The sequence below is a fragment of the Malurus melanocephalus genome, unplaced genomic scaffold, assembly GCF_030028575.1.
Source record: "Malurus melanocephalus ecotype Western Australia unplaced genomic scaffold, MMel_1.1 scaffold_419, whole genome shotgun sequence".
Lineage (NCBI taxonomy): Eukaryota > Metazoa > Chordata > Aves > Passeriformes > Maluridae > Malurus > Malurus melanocephalus.
The window spans coordinates 438,367-464,976 of NW_026623651.1; the positions used below are offsets into that span (position 1 = coordinate 438,367).

The 26,610-nt window shown below is 45.1% G+C and overlaps 1 protein-coding gene across 1 annotated transcript in view; it reads right to left on the bottom strand.

Annotated features, from left to right (window-relative positions):
* Nucleotides 1-23,338, bottom strand: part of LAMC1 (laminin subunit gamma 1) — a 65,527-nt gene extending 42,189 nt beyond the window's left edge. The window contains exon 1 of the mRNA XM_057379738.1: nt 22,844-23,338. Coding sequence (XP_057235721.1) covers nt 22,844-23,234 — 391 coding nt within the window. The 5' untranslated portion in view covers nt 23,235-23,338. The remainder of the gene's footprint in view (nt 1-22,843) is intronic.
* Nucleotides 23,339-26,610: the final 3,272 nt, after the last annotated feature.

Genomic DNA, 26,610 nt, shown 5'->3' on the forward strand with positions numbered 1-26,610 from the left:
GCCTTTCCAAACTCCRGTAGCAGGATGCAACAGATGCTCCTTCACCTACAAGAAGGTGAACTCCATCTACTCTTTCTTAACACTCAGTTGTGCAACACTCACTTTGCATGTTAGTCTCTGCCACAGCAGAAGCAGTTCCTTGCTCCAGGGCCCAAACACCACTGTTGTCTTTCAGATGTCAGTTTTAACAATCCTTTGGGAGAACAGGACAATTCACACCTTTCATTTACTACTACAGTTACTGCAACTGATTTCGGGGAACACCTAGAGTAGAACATGTCTCATTTCTTAATGCCATTTCATTAATTTGGTGTCTGCTCCTTGAAAGAATACAGAAAGCTCTGCAGAAAATATAAATTGACGAGAAAGTCTTCAAGTAGGGAAGCATCAAGTCCAGAGACCTTCACAAGGGGATCAGCAGGGGCAACAAGCCATTCCCTCWACCCTGTTCAGCATGTGCTTTGTGCAGCCCCTGAATGAGATGCTCCCAAGCAGTCAGCTACAGAAATGAGTGACCCAGCAGGGAGGTTACCAATTCAGCTTTTCTTTTTTCTTCTTTAGTCACTTCAGAGTTTTTTTCTTAAGGCAATATTTCCATGTTAAACAGATGTAACCACCCAAACCAGCCTATTCTGAAAAGTCATAATTGATGCTTAATCAGCAGGGGCTCAGCACTCCGCCCTGTGATTGCTACCTGGAAAATCATGATTGTCATGAGCAAGAAACGGTACAAATCCTGAGAGGCACGACTGCTCAGAGAGATGCCCCTGACATAAACACCAATGTGAGTTAACTGTATCACTGCATGAAGAAATGTCAGGAAGACTTGGAAGTTTTCAAAATGAGACGGAACAAAACCCAGGGTAACCTGGCCTGCATTCATCATTGATCCTGTTCCAAGCAGAAGTCTGGACTAGAGATCCTGTGGTCCCTTCTAAACTCACCTCTTCTATGAACAGAAGCAGAAAGGGATTAAGGTCCAGGCTGTAGACAAACTGGGAGTATACATGACTGATCTCCCGTGAGAGTCAGTGGCACCAAAGCTAAAGCAGCCAGGAGACTTTGGAGAGCAACCACACTAAGACAATCAGGTGAAKGGGTCTGGGAGTTCACTGACCAAAAGCAACATCTAAGCTCCACATGGACACCTACCCCTGGGAGCAGATCCAGCCGAATGAACACAGCCAGAGCACATTACAGCTGCAGGCCCACGTGCTTCACTGCAACAGCTCCCAATGCACAGGACAAATGTCTGTGTACACAAAGGGCTCCAAAAGGCCTTACCAGCACACAGAGAGGTTTCCTTATTTGGGCTGTTGTCCTTCATAGCATACATAAGTTCAGGTCTGATTTTTACACAAATTATCTAAAATGAACAGGACTACTGSTGAGCACTGCAAATAGACACAGAGGCTTCATCCTCTGCGCTCACTCCACAACCCCCAGCTCATCTGTGCTCTACAAACACAAACCTGCCCCTGCAGGAAGTCTACATGCAGCAGACRCAARGGCAGTGTCAACTACCTTGGATCTTGCAGGGAATACACAGGGTAGTGTCTATGGTACATGATCCTCCTTGCAAACTGCACTGAGCTTTCCTTAGGTAAGTCACTAAGAAATCAGAAACCCTTTTAAGGAAACTGTGGAAGCCAAAAGGAAAAAAAAAAACCAGAAGGGTTACAGACAGGAGAGTTGCATTTTCCAAAATAAGTATCTTTCCAAAAATTTTTGAAGTCTAAGAAGATCAAAATTATTTTCCCCCACCTGCACAAAATAGGAGCAGTACCCTCCTCTGCACCAGTACCACAGGATAGGCAGCACACAGTAGGATAGGCTGCCTGAAGTAGTTCAATGAATCCRCAACCAAAGGACATGTTTGGTGACAAAAAAAAAGATATATACCTACCAACCATCCATGACACTGTATCCCACCAGCAGTGGCAAGGGAATTCATCATGGAGTATATTTAAAGGCTTTATTAATAGAGCCAAGGGGAAGACACTTCTGTTTCATAGCAACCTCCAAGGTTTTGAAGTTTGTTTCTGTTCTTTTCCTGGGACAGAAACAAAATGTCCCTGACATTTTTCAGAAACAAAACTGTAATGAGTTATCACARTTGGAGATCAGCATCTTGCTCCTTCCAGGGGCATCATCCTGCGAGTAGGCTGGATAGAGGTACAAAACGTTTCTCACTCCAGTAAAACAATTTGGCATTTTCCCTATCAGTTCACTCCAGATCAAGAACTTGAAACTCTGTCTGCAATCCAGGCTTCTGCTTTAAGAAATAAGTACATAAAAATGTTATCCTGCTACAGTGTCCAGACCAATTTCTCTTCCTAAAGYTTTAAAGTCTGAGTCATTCCCAGTRATATACTGGAAAAAGCACKATGTCGCAGTAGAGACGGAAAACACAATACAAATAACGATACAAATACAGACAGACAGACACAGATTTACTACTTTATTGTGGGGTTGAGCTCTTTTTATTTATTKAGTAATAGGTGYATATTGAGTCTTTTGTATAAATGGTAATTATTTATTGGTTAATTAGCAGTTTCTTCTCTACTTATTAGTATATGATTGGTGTGTTGCAAAAGTTGCGGCGTTGKTAATTTTTGTGATTTTGCTCTGTCTTTAGCATCTGCTTTATTTAACTTTGCTCTTTTTTAACTTTTTTTTTTTTTACAGGCAGTCAAGGCTGCTCAGTCACGTTGCTTTGGTAACGTCTTTCTCTGTTTCATTTTGTTCTATCTAGACTTTCAGACTCCCTTTTGTTTTTCAGGGGTACACTATTAYTGGTTGAATTTTAGATTCAGAACTTGCAAGGCCGCAATGCCAGCTTTCGGCCTCCACAGTAGGAATGCTTATTTTGGCAAAACTTCATTTAGATGAGAGTGCTCTGCTTTAGAGGTTATGAAGGAAGCACCTAGCTGCGAGCCCCCAGTTATCTGAGCTCAATGACAAAACCTTCAGCTTCACAGTTGCCTGCCACTCCCAGCTCCCAAGAAATCACAAACTTCTCCTTGCCCACACAGACCAAGTGGATCAGAGGGGCAAAGGCCATTTTGATGGTCAGTTACTAGACAGCCCTAAAGGACACTGAATTTGTCCATTTAATCTACTTCTTCATTGTCCGTTAAACTTTTAGAACGAGGYCAGGCAATTAATCTGTATGTCAATTCCCACTGCATACATATAGAAGACTTTATAATTATATAATTACATTTTTAAACATTTAAATTCACCTCAAAGGCAGCGAGTCTCCAGCAGAAAAGCATAGTAACAATCATCACCTGGCAATTTCTACCTCTGCAAAACCTCCTTTCAAGGGGCTGTGCTGTCCCTAGACTACAAAGAAAAAGAAAAATAGAAGGAACTAAATACTGATTTTGGTTGCACTTTACTTGTAGGGAGCAGGACAAACATTTGAAAAGCCAGCTGAGTAAACAGGAAAGCTGCAGATCCCAGAAACAATAGGATCAGCCAGGTTCCTTTTCTARGTTTTACCCCTAATTGTTTCCCTTTGCTTTTGGAGAGAATTTTAATGCCTATGTGCCTAAGAAATCCTCAGGAAAAGCTTATTAGCTTCCAACAGTATGCTGGAGTATCAAAGRGCAGCTGGGGCTGGAGAGCAGACCTTTGGAACCTATCCTAAAAGCCTCTGAGGACCGTGATGAACCTGGGAAGGGGTATTCCAGCTAACAGGGACAGCACCCATGTCACTATGGATGAAGTGAACCTAGTTTGGGGGGTTGAATGCTATTTTGATCAGGGGTGCACCCTGGTGCTGGCAGCAGCCRAAAGATGATACCTTGGGAAAGACCAGGAATAGGCAAAGCATATAAAGGACTTCTTGCAGCACACTTGAATTTCCAACACCATGCAATTTGGGCACCAAGCCAGAGATGGTGGTTTTCCACTCACCATCTACTAGCAGCATGAACCTGGCCTTGAGGTTTCAAGCTGGTCCAGTACCATTTCTACYCTTTTCACCAGAGTACCCCAGAATGCTTGAGCATGCCAGGTGGCATGCGCTTGGAACATATGTCACCTCCAACTTGTCCCATCTGGAAAGTGTAGCCCAGCCGACCACTGGTCACTCAGTGTCCTGCAYTGCTTCTGCCTGAAGGACAGGTCCTCTAAGACCCAGTGGGACACACACTTCAATGTATTGAATAATCCCTTTGCCAGCAGCATTTAATTTTGGGAAAATCACCAGTAAACAAAAGAGGAAGGTATGAAGAGCAGCTTGGCTTTTTACTGCACTTTTGCAAGAGAAGTCACATCATTTGCCACGGCTGTTGAAGTCCAGGCACTCACAGCCAGGTGAAGACTGCTGATCTCTGGGTCTGCCTTTCTTAGTTTTCTTTCTTTTAATAAAAATTTGACTAGCTGTAATACTATGGGGGGRRRRAAATAAAAATAGTGTTATTTGTTGRTTTTTAAATGCAAAATAATCATATGCAAAAAGCTGGAAAGAAACATGGAAAACCCCTGGATCTCTTTCACAGATTTTCATTGCTTTCTACACCTTCACCTCCTGCACAGTTCTGCTTCTATCACACACTAAAAGCAAAGAACAATTGTGTGGAGATTCCCAAGCTGGTACAAAGCCACAATCAGGAAGCAACTCTGAAATACAAGGGTTTGGCAAAACACAAGAAACCACAAAGAAGAAAGGAAGTCTTGGACGAGGCAAGACAAACACTAAAACCAAGTGGCTGCAATAGCTCTACCACTTCGAGTCTCAACTCAATGTCTTTCACAACTATTGGAAAGGTAGTGAACAGAGACGCACTGGAAGTAAAGAAAAAAATATTGAAAGAAAAAARAATGAAATTAAGAACCTCTTTCCCCCCTACAGCTAAGAAGCTAAAGCTTGCTGTACCAACCTGACAACAAAGTTCCCAGGGAAAATGCAAGCTGCCAGTTATATTCCCAAATTTAGCATAGAAATATTGTGACCTATGACAGTGAATATTTCGTAACTTACAACCACATGAATAAATAGAAGCATTAAAAAAAGGCTTACAGAACCATGCTGTTCATCCAAACTCCAGAAACAGCCTCAGCATAACAGCATTTTCTCATTAAAAAAATCTAATCTCTTCTTTTTAAAGAAAATKGAATGCTCTTCAACTAAAAAGCCTCCAGATATATTAAAATAATTTTACAATTAATTTCTGAAGATGGAAAGCACATGTATGCACTCACTCAGAACATACTTAGCTGTGCTCCATGTGAAGTCAGGGAGCAGTGCTCCAGCCCCAGCACTGCCACACATCAACCACAGCCAAGAAAGCAATAAACTTCGGAACTTCTGAAATCATTAAGCAACATGAAGTAACCTAGCTGGTTTTATCAAGTTTTTTTATATATAGTTTGAAAGATCTTTTCTTATTACTAAGATAATCTGTCAAACAAGCCACAAAGTTGGGAGGAAAGGAGTATCCCCCTGATGACAGATGATCGATTTTGGGATTGTTCCAAGTCTGGGTGAGGAAGCATCATTAGTTGCTCCTTATCAAAATATACATATTAGTTGCTCCTTGTCAAAATACACATTCCTCTGGTGAGCTGGAAGTTGGAAAATTAGATGATCCTACTAAATCAGGGGGAATCCTCATCACATGAGGAGGTTAAAAAGGCATCTGTGCAGTGCAATGGAAGGAAGAACTAAGCAAGCACTGTGTTGCCAAAACCTGACCTTCAGAAAACCTCCCCTTATTCCTACCATTTTAGGAAGGTTAACAAAGAAAAACAAAAAAGCACAACCACAYTGTTACTTTGCCCTTATGTTTGCTCCATGTGCCAGTTTCCCACTGAAGTGCAATTCCACACAAGTTACCAGTGACTTTCACAGCTGCACAAGGGACAGACAGATGGACACAGGACAATACCTGGCAAGTGTCTGTGCAGGCCTGAGATAAGCCTGGGTATCTGTTCACATCATCAGACACAGTGCAATAAAAGCTGTGTGGTCACTGTTAGATTTCCATGATGACAAAACACAGATACCAACAGCTGACTGCTGCAAAAAAAAGCAGCTTGAGATGTGAGGCTCAGGAAATTTCCCTCCATCATTCCATGCACTATTTACATCTGGAATCTGGTGTCTGCAACCACRATGGTCAGACATATTTGTGGTTCAGGCTTATGTTTAGGGGCACAGTTTCGTAGTTAAAGAATTCCACCAAATAAAGGTCCTGCCTGCCTCTACCTCCTCATCTGAAAAGCACAGCTTTAGTGTGGGACAAGCTCAGCTAAGTTAGGGATCCTGAAAACAAATAATTTGGTATTTACAGTAGTTACAACTACTGGGRAAAGGGAGATTGCAGAAACTTATTTTCTGTATGGTACAGATCAGTACACTGTCGTTATTTCCTCTGTACCATCACTTGTGCCTTGTTCCCTTATATATGCCTGCTCAGCAATTGACAAGAAAAAAAAACAATTCTTCAGAAATCCCAAGCTCAATCACTTAGAATAATCACACAACCTAGCGAATGGTAGCACACTAAACGCCATTTTATCCAGGAGACAGTCTCTTCTTAGCTCAGAAAAGCAGTTCCTTAGTGTGGGGTCAAGAGGACATCAGCAAGCACAACTCCTTCCAAAAGCTGGTGCTTCTTAAAATACAAGACATGCTTCAGCTTTCAATGAACCTGTCAACACCAACACAATAGCCCTGCCTTGAGTGCCCTATTTTTAACATTTTCCATCCATGCAACGGACAACTATTTAATAAATCTAAAGGAAGTACAACTAAATGAGAGAGAGAGTAGAACAGAACATTTTCAGGGCCRGCACGATTAACATGAGCACAAGCCACAACCGCAGGTAGCCCAAATGAGTTGCAGGGATTACTGAATTACAAATACACACCAGCCTTAGAGGCAAGAGAGATGCCAAAAACGGATACCCGATCGCCTGGGGACACACAGTAGAGTTGAATCTGATGCAAAGGTCGGTGCACTAYATGCTATGGGATGCAATAAGTGTCATCTGGTATGGCTGCCATGGAGAATAGGTGCTATAAAGGATAAAGCTAACCTTAAATAGCTTGTTATTTATTGGATGCATCTGGGCCCTTTAATTTTCCAGAGGATGTCTAGGATGGCTGTAAATCAAAGTGCCTGCARAGCTTGTTAACCCCCCCTGGCCTTGTACATGTGTGCACACTATCTTTAGGAAACAAGCCCTTGCTTGCCTTGCTGGGTGGATTCAGCTTGTGCGAGGGCTGGAGACATCCTGCTCCAGAGCAGTCACACACTCGCTGCCTTGGGAGGTAATGCGGCATTCAGCATTAAAATTAAAAAGATCAAGAGGATTTTCAGTCTCTCCCAGAAGGAAGGAGGGGCTCAGCCCTCCAAAAGCCCCAGCGAGACTCTGCAGCTCACATATCCCAGTGAATTCACACTGCTTTTGAAATGTTGCCCACTCTGGACAGCTTTCAAGCATTACCTGGGGAGGAGGGAGCTGACCCTTCACCACCTTTCCCCCAATGGGAGGGGAAAGTAAAGGTGAAGTTGCACTACAATGGTGTGCCTGGCCTTGCAAAGGAGCTTTCCCTCATCTGCTGTAAGAGTATCTGTCCACATGCTCTGCTTCCAAGCAGGAAGAAAACACAAATGTCCTTGGTGCACACTTTACACTATCTGACACACCCCCACAATCTGAACACCCCATCAGTGATCCCATTTCGTCTTCCCAGCACATCAGAGGCAGCTCCAGGCCAGCAGATGGGCTGGATTCTTCCAGCCAGAATCAACAGGGCAGGAACTGCTGCATACCCATGCAAAAATGCATTGCTCTGCGGCTTTTCTTGCTCATCTTTATCTCTGTGTGGGCAGGACATAAACTAAAGGGAGACCTCAGTAAGAAAAGCCCTCAGGTATGCTAAACTTGTTTTCCATTCCTCCAGGAACCTGATGATTAAGCAAGTAGGTGAAAGTTGCATAAAAAACCTCAACCCTCTCCCTAGGACCAATAAATACAGTTCATTTGCAGGATCAAAGAAGACTTYTTTTTGTCCCCAAAACCAGAAGGCATTACCATTTTCATAACTATAAATTGCAAAGTTTTATCACATTAATTGGTTGTCCCTGTTTGCTTGAAAAGCAGCTCTGTATAGGTGGCAGACGACTTACAGGGAAACTTCCTCCTAGGAGACTCATATGCCAGCTTTTGTTAAAAGGCTTCCTAAGAGTTGAAAAGAAAGCAAAGCTGACGCAACAGCAAGAGCTGTTTTAGTAATTAACCCAAAACACTTCAGCGTCCCTCTCTCCTTATGTTTAACTCTTACATATGCAATGAGTATCAGAGGTGTAAAGCTCCTTCATAGGCTTTATCTCATCCATCATCAAGCTCACAAACAGAAAAGCAACATATTATGGTGTTATTAATTCTAAAATGAGTAAGCCTATAATTTTAATTGCATTGGAATGCACTATCTCCATCTTCAGAATCRTTTATGGGAAATACCTACTTTCACACTATTTTTAATAGTTCCTTGCAATGAAAAGCTTTAAACAGACAAACAAGTGGACCGTCTATCAAGTGATTTTTTTCATTCTAGGTCAATCTGTTGCCCTTGAATCTGCTTCCAGGATAGTTAATCAGAAGCATCAACATCACTTTCCCCACTTAGTGGGTTATTAATTAAAAAAAAAATCTCATTATTACTCCTTATGCAAAGTCAGCTAAAACAAGCTAGGACAGCTCAATCTCCAAATAAAGAGGTTTTGAGTAAACTAAAACTCTACAAGAATTCAGTTTTTTTAACATAAACACAGATATGAACGTCTTTTCCATGAGAGCCCTCCCCCAGCCATGTTCTCTGATCACTCTCAACCTTTTTCTTGTTTCTTGCTTCACCTAATGAGCTGCTTCCMGGTGCAAGACATAAAAGTGGAAATTTCAAAGTGCTCATTTCCTTCCTTTTACAGAAGTCTGAGTTTTGAAAGCTCACAGTAGCTTCTCATAATTTAAAGTCCACACTTTTGAGTTTATCTTAGCATCAGAGAATCCCAGAGATGTTTGGGTTGGAAGGCACCCTAAAGCACATTCCACCCCCTGCCATGGGAAGGGACACCTTCCACTGTCCCAGGTTGCTCCAGGTCCCATCCAACCTGGCCTTGGACACTTCCAGAGATGGGACAGCCACAACTTCTCTGGGAAGCCTGTGCCAGGGCCATACCACCGTCACAGGAAGGAATTTCTTCCTCAATTCTCATTGCAAGGGTCCTTCTATAAAAAAAAAGTTTTAGGATGTTTTCAAAGTCGGCTGCAACTAGTGTAACAGTGTCCCCTGTCCCCAGGCTGTGCATCCTGGTGCCTCTTTCCCATCAGCCAGCACTTACATGGCCCCAGGCACACCTCAGTATCAGCAAGGCCACCAAAAGGTTATCTTTCCATCAGATTAACTGCTGGCACTTAAGCAAGCAAACTGATCCARCCAGCCAAGGTGGCTCCTTGCCTCCAGCTACAGCGACGTGGGCAGGGCTGAGAGACACCAGTGTACCTCGAGAGACTGTGAAGCCACACCTTCATTCCTTGCCTCCCAGATTTTAAGCAGTCCACCCAGCCCCAGGACAGCTATTCTGAACGGACACTGCACGATTCAAGCACACAAAATGCTTTTGCCTTGCACTCTGTTGTCACAGCAACTGAACACAAAGCGTAACTGTCAGCATGAAAGCCCTTGGGTGGTGGAAGAGAAGAGATGGGAAACAGTGGATGTGCAGGATAAGAATGGTCTGGAGATACAGTACAGAGTTACATGGCAAGTCTTGGAGCAGCTCCTGACAGAAAACCAAAGCTTCTGCCAGCTCATCCTTATGGTTTATATGTCATTCTGGAAAATTATAGAATGGTTTGGGTTGGAAGAGATCTTTAAAGGCCACCCAGTCCAACCCTCTGCAATAAGCAGCGACATAGAGCAGGTCACTCAGAGTCCCATCCAACCTGGCCTTGAATGTTTCCATGGACAGGGTATCCAGCCCCTCTCTGGGCAACCTGTTCCACTGTTTCACCACCCTCATTTCTTCCTTAKATGTAGTCTGAATCAACCTTACTTTAGTTTAAAAATATCACCCTTTGTCCTATCACTACAGACCCTGTTAAAAGATGTGTCCCCACCTTTCTTATTAGTTCCCATTAAGTATTGAATGGAAGAAGTTTAATGATGATTTGATTGTTTTACCTTGGTAACATACTTCAGAAAAACARTGGTGTGTGTTCTTTAGGCAGGCAAATTAAGATGTTCCAGGAATTCCTTATCAATTAATCCCTTTTTAATTACTGTTTCAGAATGACCAGTAGTTTCTCCCAAYAGGATAAGAATCTTCCCCTTCTAAATTTTAAACACGTCTTTCTAAAGGATGCAGAGAAAGCACAGACCTAGGAGTTACGGACTCCTAACTACAAATGCTTGTTGACTCTTCAAAGCAAAGCTCTGCTATTAGAACTTCATTAATGAACCATTACAAAAAAAAATTGACAAAAAGTAAATGATACTCTACTCCACAAATCATCATCACTTGTCCTGAAGGCTCTTTCTTCTCTGCAGTCAGATGCAAGAATAAGAAAAATCTAGCTCAGGAAGCAAGACAGGCAGAAAGACACCATGGATTTTTTGTTGTTTTTGAGGCTGTCCTTATTTTACACCTGACAAGACACCTTGTAGTATTAMTGAAGCAACTGCCACTTCTTTCCCAAGGGTAGCCAGACATCACATAACTGGATGAAAAGCTGCTACATGTAAGATACTTTTCACAGGCTCTATGCCTGCTTTCCAGCCAAAACCTTTTGGAATCCATTACCATTTCTAGAGAGCTACCTCTGCCAAAAGRCAGCTCTAAAACATCAGCAGGAGAAAAGCACAAGTTGATAGATTTCAATTATGTGCTTTAAAATAAGCTTCCCTTGAGCACAGATACCTGAACAAAGCAAGACCAGAGACTGCTACAGACACATACACTCGATTCCTCCATTAACATTTCGGACTCTTACCAGCAATTTTTTTACCACCTGGGACCCGTGTCACTCCTCAGAGGAGGGCGACAGAGACCGTTTTCCCCTGTTATACTAATCACACAAGAGAGCTGAGATGTGAATCGAACACTTTCACACCCTTCACAGGTCCAATGGCAACATCAACTCCTTTCCTTGCGGTTTCTTCCCTCTGGTCTCTTGCGGTGTCCGGGAAGCCATGAGCTGCTKTCTGCAGGGGGCTGGAGGAAGCAGTGGGGGGCTGAGCACCGCGGATGCCGAGCACTGGGATGCCCCAAGCAGCGGTGTTTGCRGGAAGGAAAAGCGCCAGCGGGGCTGCCAGCACTGCTGTGAATTTCAAAGCCTCACGCGATTCAGCCCGTTCAAACTTAATGGTACACAGCACTAATGACGCAGATTAACAATTCCAAATTCTAACCCTTTGGCTGAACCATCTCTCTTCCCACAACCGCTCTCTGTACCCGGGCATTCAATACCACTCCCATCGATGGGATCACCCTTTCAAAACATTTAATTCCCTCCCACTGCTTTCAAGTCATCTTCGACTTTTTCTGGGTGATAGCAAYAAAGAAAATCAGGATTTGTGGGACAGAAAGGCTGGAAGACAGGATGCCTCCCACTCACCAGAGCAGCATGTTAATGTTCTACAACGCAGTTCACAAAAAGAACGTAGCACAGCCCTTAAGTTACAAAACAGACTGAATGGCTGACATGAAAATATGATAAATTCAGAGACAAATAAATGAGGAGACATATTCAGTACAAGGTTTCACAACAGGAAGAACTGAGATTTTTAACCTTTTCTACATAATAGCTAGTGACACTRTCCAGGCAGGGAGCAGTGTCAGACCACAGCACAGTTCTAACTGCAGATCCAAATCCTTAATTAATTAACCATTCATTTGCCAAATGAGTATAACAAAACCAGAGCCAAGTGCTTCAAGTGMACTAGAAAATTAGCCCGATGCCTTCCCTGACACAGTTTTTACAAGGGCTGTACCCAAAGTTCTCAATCTCTGCTGGTTACTGTGGCACTCAGGAGCTGCCAGTGCCAGAGCTGCACCATAGCTACTCCAAGCAATTTTCGATACCATGGGGCTATGTATTATGATAAAACATGAATTGTCATAAAAAAAAAAACCCAGTTACTATCATGTTTTTGCTTGAACATGCAGAATATCAAAGCACAGAAAGGCAATAAACCCAGTTTTGGGAATCTTATKATATTCTTTCCCAGGGCTATACTCTCAGAGCCACAGACAAACATTTTCCTAGAGAGTTCTAAATGTATCACTGGATGCCAAATTAAAGACCTTCTAAGAGTGCCTCTTGGATTATTCTTTGATGAAACTGTGTGCTCTGTACTTGAAGACTGGTGGCAGTCTGCCAGGGAATTTTGMAAACCAACCCGGGGTGCAGGGGGTACCCCAAGTTCATGATTCACAAAAGCCTTTCCAGCATCTTTCAAAAAAGTTGTGCGCTTCTCCCAATACAGCTCTTACATATTACAGGAAAATAAGGACACAAGGAAATCTGTGGCAGAGAAAATACACCTTAAGTTGCTAACAGTAAACCTAAAAGTGCTATATAGCTTTTGGAAAGCTGGCCTCTGCATCATTACTTCCAAAATAATCCACGCTTTGTTCCATAAGGAAATGGGTTTTAGCTGCCCCCAGGCCAGCCCTGCTCACCCTGCTGCAAAGTGGGCCGGCCCTTGGGAGGGAAGATGTGAGAAAGGGGCAGCACACACACGGATGTGTGCAGAGTCACTCTGCTTAGAAAGCAGAAGGGYGGTGATTCGTGTAATGCCGGTAATTTAATCAGTGAACTCATGCCTGCAGAGCACGGATGGAGGGCACGGAAGGGCACGGCATCCCAGTGTCCAGCAACCCTCCCAGCTATGCCTGCAATCCCAGAAGAGCAAGTGGGAACAGGCAGGGGAAGCAGACAAAAACTACRTTTCATTAAGTAGACACTGCACAATGATGGTGGCTCCTCGCTTTATTTAGAGTTCACATTTCAGTCTGGCAGCCGCACTGGCTCTGCAGCAGCTGCCCCATTCCTGCAGCCCCAAATCTCTTTACTACAAGCTTTTAATACGTTCTTCACAACTCTGCTGGGAATCTACATGACAAACATTTGTTTTTATGACAAAAAGAATAGCTTAAATTGAGGACAACTTGTAACTGCCCTTTGATGAGGGGCTCCCACCTCCCCCCCCAATCCTTAAAACATGTGCAAGATGAGAAACTACAGAATAATATTGAGAATTTAAGGATTTTGAACTCACATGGTGACTCTGACAAAAATGAAAACAACRGCACCTTGTCTGTACAGATGTGTAAAGCAGTGAGTGTACAAGGGCAGAGGCACTGCTACCCAGGCAGGCCGAGGCTGCTGCCAGGACCAGAACTGTGGGAGATCTCAGCTAAACTACCTCACCCCAGGAAGGGCTAACCTTCCCAAAMTGCATGGCCCAGGAACATCTCAGTAACAGGAAAACAGGAGTGGGAATGAGGGGAAGCCCAGGAAGAYTCCAAGGAGCTTCAGAAAATAGAAGGGAGAAGGGGGACAGAAAACACAAGTAAATCAAACAGGAGATATGCATGCTTAGAGCAACCACAGACTTCAGCAACAGCTTCTTAACAAGTTCATCAAGTAGATTCAGTGTTGAGAAATCCCTTGTCCTGTGTAATTCCAGCCAGGAGAGCAGGAGCTATGAGACTCAGGAAGGCAGCCAGCGAAAGCAGCAGCTGGAATGGAAGCATCAACTGCTGTCACACAATAAAAGGTTGCTGGGCCCAGCCCAGCACCTCGACAACACAGCCAGGAGCAGGACAGAGGGAGACATGCTGAATCCTCACAAATAAATCATGTTTTTTCAGAAGCTGAGAGGCAAGGGCAGCAGGCAGAGCAGCCTAACCAGGGCTGCTGGGAAGAAAATCCCATTGCAAAATCCCACCGGATGGGAGCATGTAGAGGACTGCAGATGAAAGGAGTATAAATAAACATCATAATCAGAGCTGACCACACAAGTCCCAGGACAAGAACATTTTCTCTTCTCTCAGTCAAGCAGTCCCACTTAAAACTGGTATCAAGAAGCATTTGATGGTACTTTTTCCAGAAGGGACTGATTTTTCATTCCACTAATCTCAGCAAGAGATACAACCAACACAAACTGAGCCTTTCAAACCATGTGGCTTATACCCACAACYTTGTAAATACAGCACAAGAAAGCACCATGAAAACAGCCCCTTTCATCCCTTGTCAAGMGGTTCAGTGCAGTCATTTCCTTAAAAAGACTCCAAGACATATTACCTTTTCATTCAAAGAAAGATTCACCATTCTGAAACAAAGTATACAGGGAAGGGAAAGAAGAAATTTTTAAAAAGGAAAAAACCAACCTATCCAGCAACTCTGATATTTCCCCCCCACCAAAATAAACCAAACCAGCCCAAGTGCAACATGCTGTACAAGCAGCTGCTCACTGAGGTAGAAGTAAGGTCTCTTCYGATGCCAAGTAGGTTGAGCTATAAAGCAGACCTTGAAAGAAAATCTGCAAGAAAGCAGAGTGCTTAGAATTGGGCTGGGGCCAAGCCCAAACTCCAGGCACTCCCTCAGCCTTGGAGCACCCAAAGGAATGAGCCTTTCACGCAATTCCCTGGCAAGCCAAGGGCTACCACATGCAGCAAGCCACTGCCCACTCGTGCACACATGTGCTGAACAGTGTCTGTTGTCAAGCAAGTTTTAATACTTGGWAGGTCTAAGGGACTTGGGGTGGATTTTTAAGAGGTGATCTCTCCATTACAGAGGGTTAAGAGCAATTTAAGGATCAAGTCTGCCTTCTTTCAACTTCAGGCCAGGTGCCACTACGAAGCCATTTAACAGTTCTGCACCCTGACCTTCCCACAGGAGCATCTCAAGCCCCTGAGGATGAAATAGCCATTTACCTTGTTCTCCTGGGAAAAAAAAAAAAAAAAGCACCCACTACAAAACCAAATCAGATAAACAGTTCTCCAAGCACACCAAAGTCCACAGCACAAATGAGAATGTTGCAGAAAGCTGAGCCAAGAACCCACAAACCCCAGGTCTTTTCAAGTCCTCAATATGTCATCTCTACAAACACCTTAAAAGTCTTCCCCTTCCCCCACAAAAACACCAAACCCCCAAACCAACTGTACAAATAAACCCTCAAGCTCCCTAGTAATGTACATCCCATGAACAAGATGGTACTAGCTTACCTACCAAAGGGAGAAAAAAAAAGGTCCAATAATAGTTTTTGGATGCTATTTCTAAAAGAGGAAATTTTTTAATTCTCCATTGCCAAACACACCTGTGTTATGTCAGAACTGCAGGCATGATTACCACTGGAAAAAGCTCTTTGATGACTATCACACTGGAATATCTAAAACAAGTAGAAGCATGGAAACAAAATGTGCTTTGCCACCCAGTTTCAAAACAGAATGCTGAAGACCACTGAATAATATATGAGGTGGTKGTGGGGATTTGGGGCTTTTTTTAATGAAAGATCTCTCAAATAGGGCTGGGCTTGTATAAAAAAGATTAAAGACTGAGGCTTTCTTTAAATTTAATATTTAAATTTATTATTTCAGATAATAAATATTATTCAATTATATGTGAATATATATATCTGTTATCTCAGATCCTTTTACAGCTGATGAGTTTTCACCATTTCCCAAGCTTCTATATGAGAAAAATTCCTAGAAATCATTATRTTTTACCTCAAAAGTACCTAAAGGCCCACAAAGGCTACCAGCAGGTTGCACCTGCAAGTCTGGCAGGCTACAAAAGGCAGCTTCTCCTCTCAGTACTCCGGGTCCTGTTTGACAACTGCACATCTGCTAGCAGCAGCTCTCTAATCTCATGGTATAGTTGCTTTGTTAGCAGCTGTCCTGAAGCTTTCATCAATGCTGATGTGACAACCAACACCACCAGCACTTGGCTAAAAACCCAACATTGCTTATAGAATACTGTGGACAATGAGAGCAATCCCTGGTACATCCTTTGGAAATGGCTAAGAGATTATTCTAATATTACAAAGACTTCCAAACACAGCTAGTGATGTCCTCAACATAAGCAGCCACATTCATCCCTGACTTGAGACACACAGTGTCCTGTATCTGGCAGGGGGAAAAACATATTCCTTTCTGTGTGGTGGGACAACAGACCCAGCAAGATTTCTGCAATTTATTGGAAAACTATGAAACTCATGGTATTTTCTGATGAAAACATACTATGGTAGCCACCAACAAGCAAGATCTCATGGTTAAGWGATGTGTAAAAGCAGGCTGGAATGGTTCTTCACAGTCAGGATCCTACGTGGCGGGCAGCAGCCCAGGCTGAGCTTCGAAAGGTTATTATGGACCAAAGACTGTGACTCTAGAAGTGACATTTCACATGCCAGACCCCATAGCCCGGTTAACCCATGGGAAGAACACAGAGCCAGATGATGAAATCACTCAGCATGGCTTCACCAGTGGCAGTGAACATTGAATTAGGGCCCCAGGACACAAGCAGGAGATCTCAGCCAGACAAAGGTGGTAAAATTAAGGGCAATGCTCACAGCCCCATCTTTAAGAATTACGGTGAACCCAAGATCCAAGCTTCTCATCACATCCATCTGCACTGGAAATTCTTTTCTCTAAGTGTTGTTTGCAGAGCAATCCCATTTTTCATTTCTGTGGGAAGTGGCAGTCTGGGATTTTCACTTGCAGACTCAGAGAGGCTGCAAGAGCTTCCCAAAGCTTCGGCCTACAAGAGAAACGCTACCTAATAAGCCAGGAGCTTTTCAGCATGCTAACAATTCTGAGCAGCAAACAGTTTTGAAGTTTTAAACCTACAAAAAGAACTATGTGAGTGTGTGAAAACCAGCGATTAATCCTTCTACCAACTCATGGCAAGCACCACAAAAGCACCACAGCTGGTTTTGCAGCAAAATACCACACAGACCAAGCTCTCTCCACCTGCCAAAGTAAGTGCTGTGCCATGTACAGTGTTCCCAAAGGTGTAATGAGTGGCATCAGCATTCCAAGAGAGAGTAGGAGAAAAACCTGGGAATTTATAGAGTATGCAGGAAGTGATACCTTTATATAACTGCACTGAACAACTGGTGGCCATCAAAGCCCTGATCTCTTCACTACTCATGTTGAAACCTGCAAAATGTAAATCAAGCCTTTGMGAGACCAACTAAAATAGTGTCTCCCGCAGGGCTCTGCAAATACCACTGTGAAGCCCAAGCTCTTGACACACCCTGAACACCGGCCTTGGAGCCGGAAATGCTCTCCCAACCCTTTAATTACCACACTCTGAGTTTTTAAATTGCAGCTATGCTAGGCAAAGCTTCACCCTGCTTGCTTGCACTTGGTTTGACCACAGTGGTTCCCTAAGGAAAGCAGCAAACCGCAGCCTCATAAAGTTTTAATGAGATAACTGGCAAATCAAGGGCATCACTGCACTGAACAGAACAGAGCAAATGCATCCCAGTGGTATAAACTACCTACTTGATTTCAGTTCACATTTTATAGCTCTCCCTTCTGAAAAAAAAAAAAAAACCACCCAACTGGTTTTCTGTCCTTACTCCTAAAAACCTCTTCTCTGCTACAAACRATGGGCAAATCAAGCCAGGGCTGAGCACAAGAACTGGCAACTTGCCTGGGTTTCCTTGCAAATGCCTTCAAATGGCAGTCATGCCCCAGACCATGCTTTGTCAGTGAAGTATATATAACCAAGCATCATTGCTCTCCTGAGAGCCAAATAAAGGACTGAGCGGGCTAAARAAGGGGAGGCAAAGGAAAAAGGCAATCCATTTCTTTAGCAACCAACAGCTTTCACAAGTTTTTCTTTATTTTGTATATACAAGACACCATCTAGCTTGGTGACATTGARTTGCCAGGCTGGTCTATAGTAAGGATTTCAGGAGCAGATACATTTTTAACCAAGACAACCAGCAATGTCATCATTCTTCTTGAAAGGCAGCTACTGGAGAGYTTCTTCCAGCACCAAGCATCCCCTCCTCTTCTGAGGCAATGACAGAAGAGATAGGAATTGGTCTTTTCTGCCTTCCTCATAGTCCTGAATTCATAGCTGAGGCCACCAGCATCATCAGTCAAGCACATCTGGACACCACCCCCACCGAGATGCCACGGACAGTCAGCCATCCCAGGAACGTCAGACTGGACCGCTCTGAGCCCACAGGCTGCTGATAAAAGCATGGCTACTCTCAGGGGAGATGGAGTCACCCCACCACGGAACAGCCACCAACATGCTGGGGAGGYTGCCTCTTTGTCCGAGGAACAAAACACTGGGATCACAATAGCTGAAATCGAGCATATCTGGCCAGAGAGAAAAGTGGTGGGGAAGAATGAGAGGTGGCTCTAGCAGGGCTTGTTGGGAAGGRAATGTGAAGGTACATGTAGAAGTGGGGGAAAAAATGTGTAGAAACAACAGAAAGCATAAAGAAATTAGAGCKGAAGAAAGAAAAAGTGAGAATCTGCTCTGAAAAATGATACATCTGAAAAAAATGCAAACCTTTGCCCCAGGAAGAGCACCCAGCGTCAAAAATACTCCATGTACCTCCACACTGTCTCTTTTCCYCTTCTTTCAGTGTTCAAGGGAGCATCTTTAACACACAGCTTTCTTTCTGTGTGTCAGGGGTCTAAACAGCAACACTGTGTCAAGCGTATGTGCACAGAGCACTTGGGGAGATGCTTGAACTACCCCAGGACAAGCAAACAGCACAGACTGTAAAAATAACATGACACCGTGGCTTCAAAAAGAAGCAGACAACTAACTACATATGGTAAGGCCTTGGCTTCCATCTTCTATTTGAAAGCTGGCACCGCAGCCCCAAAGCTCCTTATTTTGGTAATATATGTGAACGCAGTGGGAGAGCAGTACTGGAAGAAAGACTGTCTGGGTCAAATCTAAATCAGTAATAATTCTGAGGAAATGGAAGATCGGGGAAACCAAGGGATACTTTTAAGAAAAGAGGAAGGACACAGCTTCCCCCTCCTCTCATTAGTAACYGAATTATCCAGACACCACCCTGTGAACAAGTTCAGCTCCCCCTTCTCCTGATTTACATCTTCATACTCATGTCTACAGGTCTCTTACTTAGGGGGGTCTTAACACCCTCTCATACAGAAAGAAATAGTTTTCRTAACTCCAGATGTTCCTGGTGCAGGGAGTGGTAATTACCCCAATTCCCCTCTCCCCAGGGAGCACCCTAACTTCCAGATACAGATCTCATCTCCAYACACTCCTGGGATCTGAGCCTTTAACTTAGCAGCAGTGAGCTGTGCTCTGCTTTTCTGTATCAGGCTTTGTGCTGGCATCTAGTCCCGAAATTAAAGGTTTTAAAACTTGTTTTGAACCACAAATTGTAAGAAGATTCAAAGAAATCCACATTCACATGTTGGCAACAGACCTGCAGTTCTTACTTTTGCAGGCCCCTCTGAAATGTTAATGCTGTTCTACACGGACTGAGTATCGCTGGATGTTAATCAAGACATCTCAAACTGCCAAAAAACTCAGGACAGGACAGCATGTGCATGAAACCCAGAGTCGGTGCAGCTGATCCTGACCAGGTGCAAAGCAGCTCTAACCATTCAGGGACACCAACATTTCAGAAATGAAGGCGATTGCAGCATCAAACAATGATATTGGTCTGAGCACAGAGCTTAATCCTCAAAGACCAGGCAGAACTAACTACATAAAAGGGCTTTGTGCCCCAGAATGCCTTTATGTCCTACTGAGTAGGTAAATACTTGTCCAGCTCTCTGCCTCTTTCAGCGATATCRGTAATTAAGTGTCCCACAGACCATGGTGCCTTCAGGCACACAGAAGCCAAAYGCAGCACCAATGCTCACTCAAACAAAGATGGTTTGAAAACCTCACAAAAGTAGGGMAGAGCAATGCTGAACAGCAGTTTGGGGCATTTCAGACTAAAAAGGCATTTTCAGTACTCACAGCTCTTCAACCTCTCAGCAATACAGAGAGTCGCACAGCATGTGTGCAGAGAGCTTAATGCTTTGCTATTGGTCATCTTAAAACCAATTTCCCAGCCACCACCACCATGCCCACAAGCTTCTGATTCTTAAAAAGCTTTATACTAAAAATACCCCACTCAAAAACCTAACTAGGAAAAAATCAGACCAAAAAAAACCCCTCAAATATATCAAAGTCTGCCAGGCAGCTTCTGCTTAAAAGTTSTACTCAACTCAAAAAACACGGCAAACAAATTCCCAAAGCTCCTAAGAGCCTGCAAACAAACCCAGAACCAAGTGAAAGCATTGCAATGCTACAGTATTTCAAAGATGTAGCTGTTTTCAGCAAAGAAATGTTCACACTCCTTCAAGGTCCAGGAAAGAGCACACTGCTCCCAGTATTTYACTACGACTATACTGTTTTACAAAKRACACCCTTATACATATGGATGCACAAAGCCAAGGAGAGCAGCCATACAGATGGGTCTGTAAGTTTTGCCTTGATAATGTGAATTACAACGATTCTTATTAAAAAAGAAGTTGAGATCAAATCTTAGCTTTCCAGGAGTCCTGAATAAAAAATTCCCAATGTACAAACAAAAGAAGATAAAGAGGCCTTAGTAACTACCTCTYCTTATCAGAAAAATTAGATAATGCTTACATGGTATATTTATGTTGATGTCTGAACAYGAAGAAACATTTCAGAGCAGAGAGGCACTCCAGACTGCTGCCACACACGGATGTGCCCGCCAGGTGATCCCTGGTACAGGACTCAGCGTTGTCAACTCCATCTCAGCAGGTGAGAGCTCACACAAGATCCAGCTCTCCAAGCCCTAATACCTTTCCTCCCCTGAATTATGCTGTTACTGATGCTAAACTTAATGCTCAACAGCTGCTYTTGATGAGAAGTTGTGAATGGCTGCAGTGGGGCTTTCTTTAAATTTTACTTGATTTAATGACATGAGAACATAAGTTGTGGTTTCAACTTTCTGCTGGCTGGCTTGTCTTCCAGTTCTAAACAATAACCCTTCCTCCATGTCATGACAGTTTGAATAACTGATTCAACAAAAGAAAAGAAAAGCTTGGCCACAAACGAAAGCRAAGACTAATACTTTATCCCACAGGAACCTCTACGATTCTCAACTGATCATCAATCCACTTACTTTTTTTGACTGGCTGTTACAGTCCTGCAACAGTGCTGGCTGTTGACATACCTAACCCACCCAGCAATTACAGGACAATACTGCCTCGGGGGTTAAGAGGATACACAGTGGATGTGCCCTTGCACATGTGATTTCCCACAGTGCCTCACACTTTTCAAACCAACATCTCCCACCTGGACCCCAAGCTTGTTGTCTGGAAAACTCCACAGTTTGGGCTTGGCAGCATTGGGTTACCAGTTGAACTTGATCTTAAAGGTCTTTTCACAGAATCAGAGGATGGCTTGGGTCAGAAGGGACTTCAAGCTTATCTCAATCCACCCCCACCATGGGCAGGGACACCTTCCATTTGACCACATTGCTCCAAACGCCATCCAACCCGGCCTTGGACACTCCCAGGGACAAGGCAGCCACAGCTTCTCTGGGCAACCTGTGCCAGGGCCTCATTAGCCTGAAAGGGAAGAATTTCTTCCTAGTATTTTTCCAACCCAAATGACTCTATGATTCCCAGTGTACTGGGTGGGACATGATCACTGCAAACCACTCCACTGCAAGCTGCCTCTGGCAGCGTGGTCTCTCCTCTCACAAACCAACAGCATTCCAACACAGACTGCAGCAACCCCTGCAACATTCACTGGAGAATGCTGAAAATCAAGTTTACCAAGCACCGTTGAGTAGATGTAAGTAAACCATCAACTGAGGGGTGAAGAACCAGCACAGGGCCAGACTACTGGCTGAGGACATCACAACACAAACGGGGGGGCGCAACCAGCATTGATTTAGACCTCGTGAACATGGCTGGGGACCTGTASAGTGGGGATTCACTGACACTCCCCAAACACGGACCACCTGGGGCCTAGTTACTGACACTCACCCAGGCAAGACCCTGGCAGTGCCTGATGTGAGGGCAGTGTGTCAGCCCAGAATCACAGAATGGGGCAAGCTGGAAARGGACCACAGTGCGTCATCGGGTCCCACCTCCCTGCTCAAGCAGGGTCATCCCAGAGCACAYGGCACAGGAYTGTGTCCAGACMGGTCTGGAATATCCCCRGTGAGAGAGACTCCACRCCCTCTCTGGTCTCTGTTCCAGTGCTTGGTCACTGCACAGGAAAGAAATTCTTCCTTATGTTCAGGTGGAACTTCCTGCACATTGGTTCCTGYCTGTGGCCTCTTGTCCCATTGCTGGGCCCCAGGGAGCAGAGCCTGGTCCAACCTCTGACCTCTGCCTGCAGACAGGGATGATGTTCCCGCTCAGCCATCTCCTCTCTAAGCTGAACAGTCCCACCTCCCTCAGCCTTCCCTTGGTGAGAGAGATGCTCCAGTCTCTCCATTGTCTCCAAAGTCTCCTCTGGACCCGCTCCAGGAGCTCCACATCTCTCTTTTCCTGAGGAGCTCAGACCTGGACACATCAGCGTTCCTGATGTGCCTCACTAGGCCTGAGAACACGGGCAGGACCAGCCCTGGAAGAGCTGACAATGTTCTTCCCAGTGCACCCGAGRAAACCACTGGGCCCAAAGCTGCTAGCTCATGGACAGGTCATTGTCTACCAGGATCCCCAGGTCCTTCGCCGCAGAGCTGCTCTCCAGCAGGTCACCCCAGCCCGGGCTTGTGCCCGGGGTTACTCTTCCCTTGTGCCCTCGCCCCCTTCCCGCTCCCCGTCCTTACCCAGGTGCAGGGTGAGGTTCACGGCGGTGGGGTGCTGCACACCGGCCAGCATGGTGCGGCTCTGCCACCAGGTCGCGTCGGCCGGACTGTTGTAGTCGGTGAGGAAGGCGGCACCATGGCTCAGGTGCGGCTGGGCGGCGTCGCAGAGGTGGCAGGACTGCGTGACGCCGGTGACGCCCGTCTGCACGCAATACTCCTCGGCCGGCGTCCCGCACGTGTGCGTGGCCAGCACCGTGGCGTTGAACGCCGCGTTCACGAACTCGGGCATACAGCGCTGCGCCCGCCCGCTCCGTTCCTCCGCGCACTCGTCCATGGCGCCGCCACACCGCGCAGGCACCCACAGCCACAGCACCCACAGCCACAGCGCCCGGCGCTCGCCGCTGCCCCCCATGGCGGGGCTGCGGGAGCCGGCGGGGGCGCGGAGGGGTTGGCTCGCTCGCCGGGTGCCACCGCTCCGCGCCGGCCGCGGGCTGGGACGGGCGAGGCCCGGCGAGGCGAGGCGGGGCGGGCGCGGAGCAGGCCGGGAGCGGAGTCCGGCGGCGGAGCGGGGCCGGAGCCGCCCCCTCGCGGAATGCGCCAGCTTAAAGCGGCGATGGTGGCGGTGGGCCCTCCCGTGGGGATCGGGAGGTTTCTTACCCTCGTCCTCACGGCAGCGCGGGAATCGCCACGGGAGTGACCGCGACAGAGCGCCGGGCCTGTCAGAGCCCCCGCACCAACATAACCCACAAAGCTGCCCTTTTCGCACAATCACAGAATCGTTCCGGTTGGAAAAGACCTCCAGGATCATCGAGTGCAACCTTTCACCGATGCCTGCCTTGTCAACTAGACCAGAGCCCTGAATGCCGGGTCGCGTCGTTCCTCGGACACCTCCAGGGATGGGGCCTCCAATACGTCCCTGGGCAGCCCCTCCCGGTGTCTAATCACCCTTTMTGTGAAGAAATTATTCCTAATGTGCAACCYGCGCCTTCCCTGCTCAGTTTAGGATTATGTCCTCTTGTCCTGTCTCTTTTTTATCGGATTAAGACGCCGACCCTCTCCCCCCCGGCTGCCCCCTCCTGTCAGGGAGTTGTGCAGAGCCACAAGCTTCCACCGGAGCCTCCTTTACTCCTGGCTGAGCCCCTTTCCCAGCTCCCTCCACGGCTCCTGGTGCTCCAAACCCTTCCTCTGATCTGTCCTTCTCTAGACACACTCCAACCCCTCAATGACGTTCCCGAACTGAGGGGCCCAGAACTGGACACAGCACTCAAGGTACCTCAACAATGCCGATTATAGGGGAAGAATCACTTCCCTGGTTCTGCTGGCACACTATTTCTAATTCCAGGTGCCGTTGGCCTTCTTGCCCACCTAGGCACATGCTGGCTCATGTTCAGCCAGCTGTCAACCACCACCCCCCCCCGATCCCTTTTTTTCATTTCGATGCTCTTCATAGGGGAAAGAAAAGTTTCTCGGGAAACGTGAGAAGATTGGTTGCAGGTTGCCACCTGGTCTGTGCCAAACCTGGATGGTTTGTGCCATCCAAGGGCATGATCTGAAGCAGAACTGAGGGAACCCACCTCAGCAGCTGTAATTTTTAAAAAAACTTGGTTATTTCCCCACCTTTACCCAGATCTCTCTGTTGCTGAGAGACATTGGCTCTGTTAGACTTGGCCACAGACTGCATTACAGCTTTTAGCTATTGTAAGATCTCTCCACGGCTTTTCAGGTTGAGGAACTGTGTAAAGATTGTGCAAAATCCAGAAATCCTGTAAAGCCAAAATGTCTCTGCCCAAGGCAAGAGGTTAGACTTGATGACCCTTAAAAGGTCTCTTCCGACCCAAACCATTCTAAGAATCTGTAAAACTGCTTTTACAGGAGAAAGTGCCTCCAGAAGCCTGCTCAGTAAACAGGAAACTACTCCTCAAGACAAAATTGATAGGGGAGTCAAGGAAAGGCTTTGTAAGCATGGCTTCATCTTGAGAAAGACTGAATGCAACCTGTGGCTAAAAGAACTGAAAACACAAAGTCTATACTGGGAAAAAATGCACATTGTTGTTTAAAGTAATGTGTATCCTACCGAAGTCCTTGCATTAAGAGCTTAAGCTGGACTGTTCACAAGGTCTGAGCAACACATACTGGTCAGCAAGCCTGGAAATGATCTCGCTGCCGGGAGATGGTTTTRTTACACGTGGTGCTACACATCAGTGTGGTGATTACTCTGTTTGCCTCCCTGCAGAGCGTTAACTTGGCCGATGTGAGAACATCAGTGCCCAGGGTTCCCTGGGCACCCCCAGCGCCAGCAGAAGGGATGTGGGGCAGTACAGTCACCTCTGCCTCGCTATTGTTCAGGCTGGAACAACACATCTCCAGTGGAAAGTTGGATTTCCGCCGCATCCCCCACTTTTCCTCTCTTTCTGAAAACAAGCCGTCTGTTGTGAAAGCAGCGCTGAGCTGATGCCATCAAGGCAGAAGCCCTGAAAACAACGCACTGATGGAGCTCAGGTTCAGCAACAGCCTGGCTGGTGCCTGCAGCTGAGAGGGGACACAGCAGGACAGGCATCGAGGAAGGTACGTGAAGCAGCTCAGTGTGAAGAAGGGAAGGATTAGGGTAGAGGAGAGAAGATGGCAGGATCAAAGGGTGTTGCCACAAATCCCTATCAGTGGCACAATGAGATCATCTGTCCACAAGTGGGAGGTTCCCATAGATAACGGAAAAAATTCAGCTTCACAAAACATCCTTGGGTTTAAAGATAATCAGTCTTAGTACCCAAACCAAATAATTTACTTGAGTTTTTTAACTACTCAGTTTTCARCATTTTAAAGTACCCTATGTAGGACCATGCTCCATAGTTTATGTGAAGTACTGCCTGACATTTCCATGGTACTGATTCTAATAAATGCTGGCAAAGAGATATTTGCAGATATTTACTATTTGCCATCAAAACCCACTTTATACTCTTAATGCAATTTCACCTTAACATACATGTTTAAAACTCTCTGACAGATCGAATGATGCATTTATATTTCATTCAGTAAACCTACACTAATTTAACTGAAACCAGAATTAAATCTTATATCCCTGTGAAGATATGATTCGTGCTTTCCTCTTCATATCTTACCTACTGAAATAATCTATCAGAGCATTGCAGCGTATTCCCCTTAAACCCATTTTTTTTCCCAATACAGAAAAAAAAGCAACCTCGTGTAAAATGACTGTGTCTTAAAACACAGAACCTGGAGACCTTCTGTGATTTTGCAATGCTTACGCAGTGAATAATAAAAATACATTTTAAAATAAATTGTTAAAACTGGCAACACCCCTGATGCTGAGTGAGTAATCTTGTGAGGCAGAAGTGGCCTGGAAGGAAGGACTGACTGTTAGATAGGATGGACACTTACTGTTAACCAGCTGTACAATAAGAGTATTTGTGGAGAAGGTTCATGACACTGCTGGGCTCAGTCATAGATGTTGACTGTAAATTAATAGTTACTGTAAGTTAGCTGTCAAAATGGGTATGTTCTTACTTCAGCTCTTTTTTGACAAACACAGATCAGGTTAAATGATTAGGAACAAGTGGRGAGAGACTAAGAACAAAGAGAAGAATTGCAAAAAAGGAAAAGCAACATAAAAACTTGATAGGAAACAGCTTTTATAAAAGCAACTCTAACAGGAAATTCTGTCAGCTCTCAGAAGGCCAGAACTCCCAAGGCTGGCAGCCTTGCTCTTAGAATAGACCCCTTTTAGGGAAAAAGGAAAAAAAAAAAAAAAAAAAAAAAAAAAAAAAAAAAAA